Source organism: Crocuta crocuta, unplaced genomic scaffold, assembly GCF_008692635.1.
Source record: "Crocuta crocuta isolate KB4526 unplaced genomic scaffold, BGI_CrCroc_1.0 scaffold24, whole genome shotgun sequence".
Lineage (NCBI taxonomy): Eukaryota > Metazoa > Chordata > Mammalia > Carnivora > Hyaenidae > Crocuta > Crocuta crocuta.
In genome coordinates, this window is record NW_027530974.1 from 4197533 (window position 1) to 4209672 (window position 12140).

Sequence of the window (12140 nt, forward strand, 5' to 3'; positions counted from 1 at the left end):
TATACAATAACCAAGTATACAAAATCAACTTAAGAATGTAGAAGACCTAAACCTCATAAATTTTCTTTATTAGAAAACTTTATTATGTTGTTAGGTCTTCTATCAACTTACCTTTGTTAGTTATGTTGTTTAGGTCTTCTGTCTTCTTAAGTTGATTTTGTTTACTTGATTTTATCATAAGAATAGTATATTAAATTCTATTATTAGTGTTTCTAAGCGTGTCTTTTGCATCTCCTATGGATTTTACTCTTTTTCTTTCTCTTTCTTTTCGCCCTTTCTTCTTCTTCTTCTTCTTTTTTTCGGGCTGCTTGGAGTTTATTTTCCATGTGGTGCAAGGTACATGGTTATAGTGTGTCAGGAAGGCTTGCGTGTGGCTTGGATAGTAAAGAGTTGGATTCTCTCAACTTCCTTTTTGGTGTTTTGCTGTTTTGATATGAAAGAACCCAATTGCTTCTGCTTGCTGCAGTCTGCCTAGTCTATGGGAAGGGTTAGGGTGGGGCTCTGATGAGCCTAGCACCTCCTGAAGCCTGGTGGTGGCCACTTGGGTCCCGGGACTGGTGTGACTTTGCCAGGCTTGCCACTAGGCTGCTTCTTCATAGCTTCCAGAGCCACGTCAAAGATAAAAATGCCCCTGGAGGCCAGGGGAGATTCCAAACGTGGGGACTCCCAACACAGTAGCCATGAACTGGAGAATGGACTTCTGTGTATTTTTCTGAATAAGTGTGATTTCTGTCTTATTTGATTTGTAAATATTGATTAGTACTCTGCATTTATAATGACTTGGAAACTTAGAATTAATAGGTCTTCTTTTTCATGTTTAGTGTTTTATTTTTTTGGTTGAATTTTACCTTTTTAAATTTCATGATTACTGTGCTTGATTTTTTTGTTTCTGTTTGCTTGTTATACTCTACTTTGTTCCTTTATTTTTAAACATTGTTTAATGTGTATTTCTTGTAAACAGCATAGAGTTAGTTGGGTCCTACTTTGTGATCACATTTAATATTTTTGTTCTTTTTTTTTGTTCTTTTAAGAGGTGAATCTAGTCCATTCATGTTTATTGATAATGCCTGTTATGTTTGGTCTCAACTCCACAATAGTATTATGTAGTTATGGTTATTTTATATTCAGCATATTTCTTCATTCACCAGATATATTTTGGTTTATTATGTTTTTGCTTTTGAATTAGATTTTTGCCTTTTAGAAAGGTTCATATTTTTGTTTTAATGGTAACTTTTATTTTTACATCTTTTTAAATGTTCGCATTTCACTGTTTTCTTATTTAACTTACTAGTTTTTTTAAAAAGTATTCTTTAACTATTACCTATCATGTATACAGTAACCAATGTGTGTATGTTCCATTTGCCACTTCTGCTTCCTCTCCTCTTCCATTTCTTGTTCTTTTATTTCTACTCTGTTTAAATCTCACATCTACAATCTTATATGTTAATGTATTATTCATCATTAATGTGATAGTTTTTCTTTTTTAGTTGAATATTTTCCAATTATGCTGTTTGAATAAAGCTTATTCTTTGCTGAATTCTTCAAAAATGCTCATTAATGTGAAAACCCCTGTGTTTTTTGTATGTTTACAACTTTTTCTGTAGACCTCATGCTCAAAGGCCAGTGTTGCTGGATATAAAATTCTTGTTCCATACTGAAAAAAATTTTGTTTATTATTGAGTTGTTTGAAATTGTGGTTGCATTCTTGCCCTGTTGTCTATGTTGTTTTGAGGAGTCTGATTCTAGTCTAATTGCTTTGCCCTTCTAACTTTTTTGATCATTTTTTCTGGAAGCCTAGGAGATTTTTCCTCTTTATCTTTGAAGTCTTTAGGTAGTAATGACATCTTAACCTTATTTATTCTTCCTATCCATGAGCATGGAATGTTTTTCCATTTCTTTGTGTCTTCTTCAATTTCCTTCATAAGTTTTCTATAGTTTTCATCATACAGATCTCTTGTATCCTTGGTTAGGTTTATTCCGAGGTATTTTATGTTTTTTTGTGCAATTGTGAATGGGATCAGTTTCTTGATTTCTCTTTCTGTTGCTTCATCATTGGTGTATAAAAATGCAACCGATTTCTGTACGTTGATTTTGTACCCTGCAACTTGGCTGAATTCTTGGATCAGTTCTAGTAGGCTTCTGGTGGAGTCTGTCGGGTTTTCTATGTAGAGTATCATGTCATCTGCGAAGAGTGAAAGTTTGACTTCCTCTTTGCCAATTCTGATGCCTTTGATTTCCTTTTGTTGTCTGATGGCTGATGCTAGGACTTCTAGCACTATGTTAAACAACAGTGGTGAGAGTGGACATCCCTGTCGTGTTCCTGATCTCAGGGGGGAAGCTCTCAGTTTTTCCCTGTTGAGGATGATGTTAGCTGAAGGCTTCTCATAGATGGCTTTGATGATGTTTAAGTAGGTTCCTTCTATCCCAACTTTCTCTATAGAGTTTTTCCCAGGATATGTCTTGTGTTTTGTCCTCCCAGGTGCATTTTCTCAGATATTTATTTTATCTGGTGCCCATTAGTCCTGTCCCAGTGTTTTGTTTCTCCTCTTTCAGGGACTTCCAATTATATATATGTTATTCCTTCTTTGAATGGCTTCTTTTTCCACGACTTTCTCTCTGTCTCTTCTTTCTTCACCTCATTGTTCTTATCTTAGTTGTCTTCCTGCTTTTCTTTAATGTCCCTTATTAAATCCTCATTAAGGCTGTTACCTCCTGCATACTTTGCAATTTAGACTTCCATTCTGAGATAATTTTCTTCTATTTTTTTTCTTGAGTTCAACCAACTCTCATTTCTTCCTGTTTTTCATACAGTTTTGTTCTTAATTTTTGAGTTTCTGACTCAAACAATTGTTTATACCCCAAATGCGTGGTTTAGTGTATTAAGTTTACTTTTCAAGTAGTATGTTACCTTCTGCATCTGCATCTGCTTCTGCTTCTTGACTTTTTAGGGGGTCAAGGGGGAAAGGATTAGAATTTCATCCATTAAGCTGTGTTGAATGGTTTTCTGATTTTCTGGGGTGGGGGATAATAATGATTCCCTTTAGCTTTATTTCATTTTCTTGTTACTTTTTTTTGGGTTGTTTGGAAGAATTTATAATTGTCTGGTGCCCTCTTCTGTTAGTGTAGCAAAGTGCAGAGTCTTCAGTGGAATATTTTGTTTTTGTTTTGTTTGTTTGTTTGTTGGTAGGTGGATTGAGGAATAGTTTTATAAATTTTCTTAAGTTTTTAAATTTGCTTTATTTTATGGAGCCCCAATAAAGTTTTCTCTTTTGCCTCATTTACTCTTCCCCACTCAGTTGTCAAAGGAGTTGTCTTTCATTATTTTCACCTTTTTCTCTTCCATGATAATGATGCCTTTGGAGGACTTTTACTTTTACTTGGGCTTGCTTTTCAGTCCTTTTCTTGTGGTCCCTAGGCATATCTCCTAGAATAGTTGTAGCAGTTTCACACTTAAGGTCACTTACTTTTTCTGGTGGCTATTTTAGATCAACCTTAGTACCTCACTAGTTCCCCTGTTCACTCTTTCCCTCAATTTTTCTCCTCTCCCCCTGCCCCCCACCTTATTAAAGCATTTTGAAAGTTGGGCATTGACTGTTTCATAATGAAAATGTGGTGCTTAATAGTTTTATTTGTTCTTTTTGTTGTTCTAAGTTACTTTTAAAGTAAGTGTTGGAGGGTCGCCTGGGTGGCTCAGTCGGTTAAGCAACCAGCTTCAGCTCTAGCCGTGATCTCACAGTTCGTGGGTTTGAGCCCCGCTTCGGGCTCTGTGCTGACAGCTAGCTCATAGCCTGGAGCCTGCTTTGGATTCTGTATCGCCCTGTCTCTCTGACCCTCCCCTGCTCACGCTGCACCTCTCTCTCTCTCTCTCTCTCTCTCTCAGAAATAAATAAAACATTAAAAAATTTAAAAAAAAAAAGTAAGTGTTAGAAAAACATCTACTTTGGCAGCTGCACAGTCTTCAGCTCTCATAGGACTAATTTGAGTTATAGGATAGTAGAATATTTTTCTGAGATTTTCATTTGATTTTGGTGGGCACTTAGAGGAACTACCAGTCTGTGATTGCCTTAGTCCATTTTCACAGCCTGAAATTCTCTCTCTTGCCCAGGTAATGTGAGCCTGGACTGCAAGTCTGTACAAGAACTGGTTTCCTATTGTATTCATCCCTTACCATGAGGGCAAGTGGTTTAGGGATGTTTATTCGATAACCTAACTTGGTCAGATACTGTGGGCTTTCACTTTAGCCTTACTTGTTATAGTAAGCTGTCATGACCAGTGTTCACCTTTTCAGTTGATACATTGGAGATGCAGATATTCTCAGTGTTTCTCTATGGCTTATGCTGGGCTATTTTCTGGCTTTGTGCTTTCTCGTAGAGTTTTAAGTAATTCCTCTCTATTGTGTTACTTCTATGCTTTTAAGAATTTTTGTGTGTTTTAGCAAATTTATGAGCAAATTTTGTTCTAATTATTCACCCCAATGTTACTAGAAACAGCAGTTGACTCATTTTTTGTAAAATTAAAACATTAAAAAAATTTTTGGGGGGGACATTAGATGGAAAGAATGATAGATTCATTTGCTCAGTTCTCCATCTTTACTCCTCTCCTAGCAGGTGAGGATCTATTTTGTGAAAGATAGAGATACTTTATTTTGCAGTAAAGCAGCTTATGACTAATAATAGTTGTGATTAATAATGATGATTATGATGATAATCAAAATTTTTTTATCTTTCGCAATGTGCCAGTTACTCTATGTTTTTTCACGTATTATTTTAATTATCACAGTCTTTTAGTGTTATTATTTCTACTTTACAAATCATTACCTGAGATTTCTCTATCATAACACTTCCCTGTGTTTACTTGGATAGTAAATGGCAAAATTATGTCCTTGTTTTTAGTGATAACAAGGTTAAAGCAAAGTCCAGCATGCTTCCTGACTTCATGAATTTTCCAGAATTTAATTCTTGGATTATACTTTCGTACCTAGTCTCAGGTCACAATATAAGGATACTGTAGGATGTAGGGATATAATTTTAGAATCTGAAAGCGGGATTCAGTGGTATTTTTATTAGCATTGAGGATGATGTCTGTTTTGAGGAAATGACTGTAAGTTAAGCCAAAGTAAAATGAAGAGATGAAAAAAGAGCCTAACAGTGTTTTTAATTCCCTAAAAACTCTCCATTACATGTGGCATAGTGCTTTGTCCAGAGTCAGTACTAAATGAATGTTAATCCCAGTATGCTCATTGACTAGAAGACTTAATGGATTTTATTCCCATATTATGTTTTTTTCATGTAGACTGACCACATTACTGTTTTTATTTGTGAATCTTTTTCCTCTTGGTTTGCAGTTATTTACTGGCATAAAGGATGGAGAAAGCCTACAGCTCTTTGAACAGAATTCTCGTTCTGCCTATAAACAGGAGACACATACCATGGAGGCCACAAAGCTCGTTGAGTTTGACCTTAAGCAAACGCTTACCAGACTTGTGACACATCTTTTTGGAGATGGTAGGTACTCATCTGCAATTGTTTTTGGGGGCTTAAATATTTAACAATTACCATCTTTCTGAAATCACTAAGACTAGTTGTGTTGGGGTGCCTGGATGGCTTGGTCATAAGAGCATGCTAGTCTTGATCTCAGGGTCATGAGTTTAAGCCCCACATTGGACATGGAGCTTGCTCTAAAAAAAAAAAAGACTAGTTGTGTCTAGATTTTTTTGGGTCTAAGTTATGGCTTAGTGGTTCTGGTCCTCAGTGAAGTAGAACTTAACAGATTTGCTGTTTCATTTCACTTGTGGAGCCAGAGGACACAAAAGTGGAATTACCTTGAAAAGAAAAAATGATTACGACCTTTGATAAGAATGAGAATGAATTAAGATCAGTGCGGAGAAAGTGTATAGGTTGGTTAGTGTTATTCTTTTACTACATTATCATTAGGTCAGACTTGGATTGATGAACAAGATTCTCAACCATGTGAGTGGGCGCAGTGCAAAATTTTGTATGTTGACACACCGATTATTACTATCAATAGCAAGCATATTAACAGTGAATTCCCTGGAGGAAGAGCAGTCTTTTTAAGACCTGGATTCTCACTTCAGTCCTTGCTCTCCATTATATCTCTGGATAACTTTTTGTCTGTAATGCCCCCATCCCCCTCACTATTTGTAATTTACTTGAGATACTATTTTGTTTATTTTTAGAAAGATATAAAGAGAAGGTTAGGGGAATTTAAAACTTTTTTACCTGTATTTTAAAAGATGTTTAGAAGACAGAAGCATAGCATGGTTAGGATTCTCTTTTATCCTCCTACTACTCTTATGAAATTTTAAGGAACAGCTTTCTTGAGTTATAATTGATATAAAATAAACTATACATATTTAAAGTATACAGGCTGCTGGGGCGCCTGGGTGGCTTAGTCGGTTGAGCGTCCGACTTTCGCTTAGGTCATGATCTCGCGGTTTGTGGGTTCGAGCCCCGCGTCAAGCTCTGTGCTGACTGCCTGCTCAGAGCCTGGAGCCTGTTTCAGTCTGTGACTCCCTCTGTCTCTGACCCTCCCCTGTTCACGCTGTCTCTCTCTCTCTCTCCTAGAAATAAGTAAAACATTTCAAAAAAAATAAAAGTATACAGGCTGCTAAGTTGACATCCAGTAAAGTGAACATATTTACAGACTCTTATGAGTTTGACATATGTATATACCCATGAAACCACCAGCAGAAACTCCCCAAAGTTTCCTCCTATACCTTGGTAATCTCTCCTTCATGCCCTTCCTTACATTTGTTCACCCCAGGCAATCGGTTTTCTACTTTCTGTCACTATTGATTAATTTATACCTTCTAGATTTTTAAAAATGGAATCCTATCATATGTACCCTATTTTTTCCCCCTTTTTTAGCTTGGTTTGTTTCATAATCATTTTAAGATCCGTTCATGTTGCAGTATATATTCTTTATATATATATGTATATATGTATGTATGTGTTTTTAAAAAGAGAACATCAACTTCATGCTAGAGGTGGAAAATAGTATAGGGAGGAGGTACAAACCAGGCTTCTAAGTGTGTTCAAGTGTTTTATTAAAATTAAAAAGATAGAAAGTTAAATATGAAAAAAATGTTATACTTTAATAAAACTGAATGGTGGGTACATAGATATTTGCTATTTTCTATTTCTGTCTCTTGGTATGCAGTATTTTGTATTTAAATGACATAATGTAATAATAGTGAAGCAGGTTTCAGAGTGAGATTGCTGATAGGAAAATCCTATTATAGCCAGCTTCTCTTTACTCTCATGATAAAAGAAAGGACTTGTGACATTTTTAGCAGTAATATTATGTACTTAACACTGGAACACAGGAGAGATGGATTGTGTTGTTCAGGCCATTTTCAGGGCAGGTTAGGGTAGAAGGGATTGTAGTATTTGAGGGAGATCATATTCCTTCTCTGGTCATTTTACAAAACGGTTCATGATCATCTGACTTTTCCCATTGTCAAACTATGGAAAGAATTGTTTTTAGAACCCTCTTTATTTGTTCCTTGTGACACATTTCTGTCATCAAAGGATTTGCTGTTGATGAGGTTCAGAAACTGCTTCCTGTTTAGATAATTGAGTGGTTCTGAACAGGCAGGTAGCCTCCTTTCTTAAATGCCAGTATTTGTGTTTCTTCTATTTTGTTATTTTTCATTATTGTCTTACCCCCTCACCTTGTTTAGGTCCTCCCAGTCCCTTCACCCTTCAACTGGATAATTTTTTATCGTTTATTTATTTTTGAGAAGAGAGAGACAGAACATGAGTGGGGGCGGGGCAGAGAGAGAGAGGGAGACACAGAATCCAAAACAGGCTCCAAGCTCTGAGCTGTCTGCACAGAGCCTGATGCTGGGCTCGAGCCCATGAACTGTGAGATCATGACCTGAGCCGAAGTCGGACGCTTAACAGAATGAGCCGCCTAGACGCCCCTGGATAATTCTTCTTTATCCTCTAGTGTCCGCTTATATGTCCCCTGGCCAGGAAGCTTTTCTGGTGCACAGGCTGAGTCCCTGAGGAGATGGTCTTTTGTGTGCTCATTTGAACTCTCTTTGGGGCTGAGTTTTTATTTTTCTGAGCAGGGAGCACAGTTGGATATACAGCACATTTCAGGCATTACAGTATTAAATAAGTTAGACATAATCTCTGTTTTCATGGAGCCATAAATTTTGACCCCTCTCACGGGGAAACGTGAAATGGCATGGGAGTACTGCCAGAGGGGCCTCCCCTGAGACTGGGCATGTGCTCCAGGGGAGCTTCCTGGTTGGATGACCTCAGGGCTGACTCTAGTCATTGAGAGTAAGCATGAAGTGGTATGGCACTAAGGCATGAAGGACACCCAAGAAAGGAAGAAAAATGGTTAACGGAGAAACCTCATTTCTACTGAGAAATGGTAGTGTGGCGTCAGAAAAATTAAACTTAGTTTCTCTTCCCTCCACTTTGAAATCTTAAACAGGTCACTTAGTGTTTTAGGCCTCAGTCTTCTAATTCTTAAAAGCCAAGATAATAATACTTGTTTCCCATGAGATTAAAGTAAAATAATATACATGAAAGGTGCCTTGTAAGAAGAAAATGGTAAGTAAATATGTTAATATGAAAAATAATGAAGGACTAAGGAAGGGAAGAAAAAATAAGACAAGGCAGTAAAAACAGGGATTTTATGAGGAACTATTATACAGTCAAAGAACAGTAGTTATGGTTGATTTGTCTTTATTTTGTCTAATGAAATGAGATGTGGCTTTGTACCAGACTGGCATAACAGTCATAGCAGGGTTGATGGAAGCCTTAATGTCCTCTCTGAACACCAGCAAATACTTTAAAAAGAAAACAATGTTCCAGACCCCCTGTAGATTATGAAACCTTCCTGGAAGCCTTGGAGATATATATTTCTCCACATCTGATGTTGGATTTCCTTTATGTTATTATTTTTAATATTTGTATTTGAATATCATTCAAAATTGTGCTTTTAGGCCAGAGTTTCCAGGTAGCAGTTTTCCATATATAAAAAAAAATTCCTGCGGTGTATGATTTTTCCAACTGGTGCTTAACTTTTGAAACAGCAGTGAAGTTGTAACTTCTTTATTTCAGCCAAACATTTGCTTTATTTTTAAAATGCTATTGGCCTTGACTTTTAGGTTTTAGATTTCATTACAGATCAGAGTTACTGTTTTATAAATCTTCAAATTTACTTTTTGTTTATAAGACTGAGTTGGTAGAATTGTGGAATTGCATTGAAGTAAAAAATCCACCTGCTTGGAGAATACATGTTCAATGCACTAAATAAAGTCTGTGATAAAAGCGTTTTATTTTTTCTTTCCTTCCAGCCATGTGATCATTTTTAACCCCATTCACACAGTAGCCAAATACCCTGAAAATCCTTAAAGATGCATTTTTGCCTAGCCCTAGTATATCTTTCCTATGCATATTGCCAAGGGAGCCGTCGCTGGGAGTGAGCTTGTCCCCAGGTGTGTTTACACATCTGTAACATCTGCTAAGATGCTTCTCAGGGTAGACATTAAGCAGGCCTGGCAAGCAAGGCAAACCAAACCCAGGCCCCTTTTCTGAACTACAAGGGTGAGGGGTTATGTATTAGACAAAACAAGTGCTGTGTGCTCTCCTAGTGTTCACACTGAATCTTAACAACTCCCTCAAGACTCTTGGCTGCTTCTTTTGCACTCTGAACAGAAATGCTATGTTCTTACATCAGGCATTTCGGAGGGTCATTTAATTTGGGGGAGTGGATGGTCCGCTAGTTTCTGAAAAATACCTTGGTAAACCTGTACAGGTATAAACAACCTGCGTGTCATTTAGATTAATAATAGCTTTAATTGGGGCGCCTGGGTGGCTTAGTTGGTTAAGCGTCCGACTTTCGCTTAGGTCATGATCTTGCGGTTCGTGGGTTCGAGCTCCGCGTCGGGCTCTGTGTTGACTGCCAGCTCAGAGCCTGGAGCCTATTTCAGAGTCTGTGTCTCTCTCTCTCTCTGACCCTCCCCTGCTCACGCTGTCTCTCTTTCTCTCTCTCCTAGAAATAAATAAAAATTTAAAAAAATAATAGCTTTAATTATGATAATGACAGTGATAGAGAAAATAATAGTGTTAAATGCTGCACAAGGATCTTTTTGTTTTGACCTGCATCTATGATTATAATCTCCGTTTCTTTTAGACAACGGAACCTAGACACAGAAAAATGCAATACCATGAAGTTCACATGGTTGGGTATTTTTTGAACCTAGGTTTTAGCCCAATCAGCCTGACTTCCAGGCCCATCTTAGAGGTTAGCTCTTTTGAAAAGATAGAAAGAAATCATTTCAATAATAGTTCTGTGACTGTGAAGTCTATGAAAGCCATGTTAAAAAAAAATTGGGCCTCTCCCTAGGTATTGCTTTTTTGAGTCTTCCCTTATTCTGACTCCTATTGCTAGCTCAGGGTAGAGCCCTATTTGCCACATCAAACTCAGTTCCATTATAGATACCAAAGATCTTTTAAAAACTTCAAATTCCATCTTTCTTTAATTAGTTAACGAGGAGTTACTGCCTTAGCACTCCTCAGAATTATTCAATGACTCTTTTTTATTTGTGCTTATGGTCTAAGCTTCCTTTCCACTTTTTTTGATGTTGTTATTAATATCATATTCCTTTGTTCTTGAAAAGCAAAATTAAAAATTAGAACACACAAGGAAATTCCTTGTGGCAATTTNTCGCTTAGGTCATGATCTTGCGGTTCGTGGGTTCGAGCTCCGCGTCGGGCTCTGTGTTGACTGCCAGCTCAGAGCCTGGAGCCTATTTCAGAGTCTGTGTCTCTCTCTCTCTCTGACCCTCCCCTGCTCACGCTGTCTCTCTTTCTCTCTCTCCTAGAAATAAATAAAAATTTAAAAAAATAATAGCTTTAATTATGATAATGACAGTGATAGAGAAAATAATAGTGTTAAATGCTGCACAAGGATCTTTTTGTTTTGACCTGCATCTATGATTATAATCTCCGTTTCTTTTAGACAACGGAACCTAGACACAGAAAAATGCAATACCATGAAGTTCACATGGTTGGGTATTTTTTGAACCTAGGTTTTAGCCCAATCAGCCTGACTTCCAGGCCCATCTTAGAGGTTAGCTCTTTTGAAAAGATAGAAAGAAATCATTTCAATAATAGTTCTGTGACTGTGAAGTCTATGAAAGCCATGTTAAAAAAAAATTGGGCCTCTCCCTAGGTATTGCTTTTTTGAGTCTTCCCTTATTCTGACTCCTATTGCTAGCTCAGGGTAGAGCCCTATTTGCCACATCAAACTCAGTTCCATTATAGATACCAAAGATCTTTTAAAAACTTCAAATTCCATCTTTCTTTAATTAGTTAACGAGGAGTTACTGCCTTAGCACTCCTCAGAATTATTCAATGACTCTTTTTTATTTGTGCTTATGGTCTAAGCTTCCTTTCCACTTTTTTTGATGTTGTTATTAATATCATATTCCTTTGTTCTTGAAAAGCAAAATTAAAAATTAGAACACACAAGGAAATTCCTTGTGGCAATTTGTTGTTATTACAGCTGCTTTAGTTTCAGGGTTTTATTCCCCTGCCTCTCCAAAGCAGTTTATTATTTTCTGCTAACATTTCAATTGTGCCAGCATCCTAAGGCTAAGAGAGGTTTCCAGTTTAGAATTAGAAAGGAATAAAATAACCTTTAGATTATTTTCATGCTTGTGGCATTTGCTATCATTTTAAACATTTCTAAATTGTTTTTCCAATATTTTGTATCCTATTTGGCCAATCATTTCTTTCAGAGCAACTAAGGTGGGGGTTTAGGATTCCTAACATTTTAGTTTCACTCTCTGTTCCTCAGGATTTATAGCCTTCTTTGGTGCAGTCTTGGCTAAACGTTGGACTGTCCCTTTAAAAAGCATTGACCTCGTAACACAAGTTAGACTAATGAGTCTGCAGAAGAAACAGATTGTATCCTTTGCTGTTGACTAGATATGTTGCCTTGGGCAAATCATGTCTCTTACCTTTTGTTTAAGATAAAAAAAAGACTTCTGATGGTCACTGAGATACATGTTTTAGGATTCCCCTCCAAGGATCCATGCCAATGAGAGTGCAGATGGCTCCCAGCTGTCAGCTTTTTGGGGACTGCCTCAGCTT

At 37.0% G+C, this 12140-nt stretch overlaps 1 protein-coding gene across 8 annotated transcripts in view; it reads left to right on the plus strand.

The window, feature by feature from the left end:
- Window positions 1–12140, plus strand: part of FARS2 (phenylalanyl-tRNA synthetase 2, mitochondrial) — a 608095-nt gene that overhangs the window by 247395 nt on the left and 348560 nt on the right. For all 8 annotated transcript variants that reach the window (XM_077770046.1, XM_077770045.1, XM_077770049.1 and 5 more), the window contains one exon: window positions 5345–5504. In XM_077770046.1, the coding sequence (XP_077626172.1) occupies window positions 5345–5504 (160 nt within the window). The remainder of the gene's footprint in view (window positions 1–5344; window positions 5505–12140) is intronic.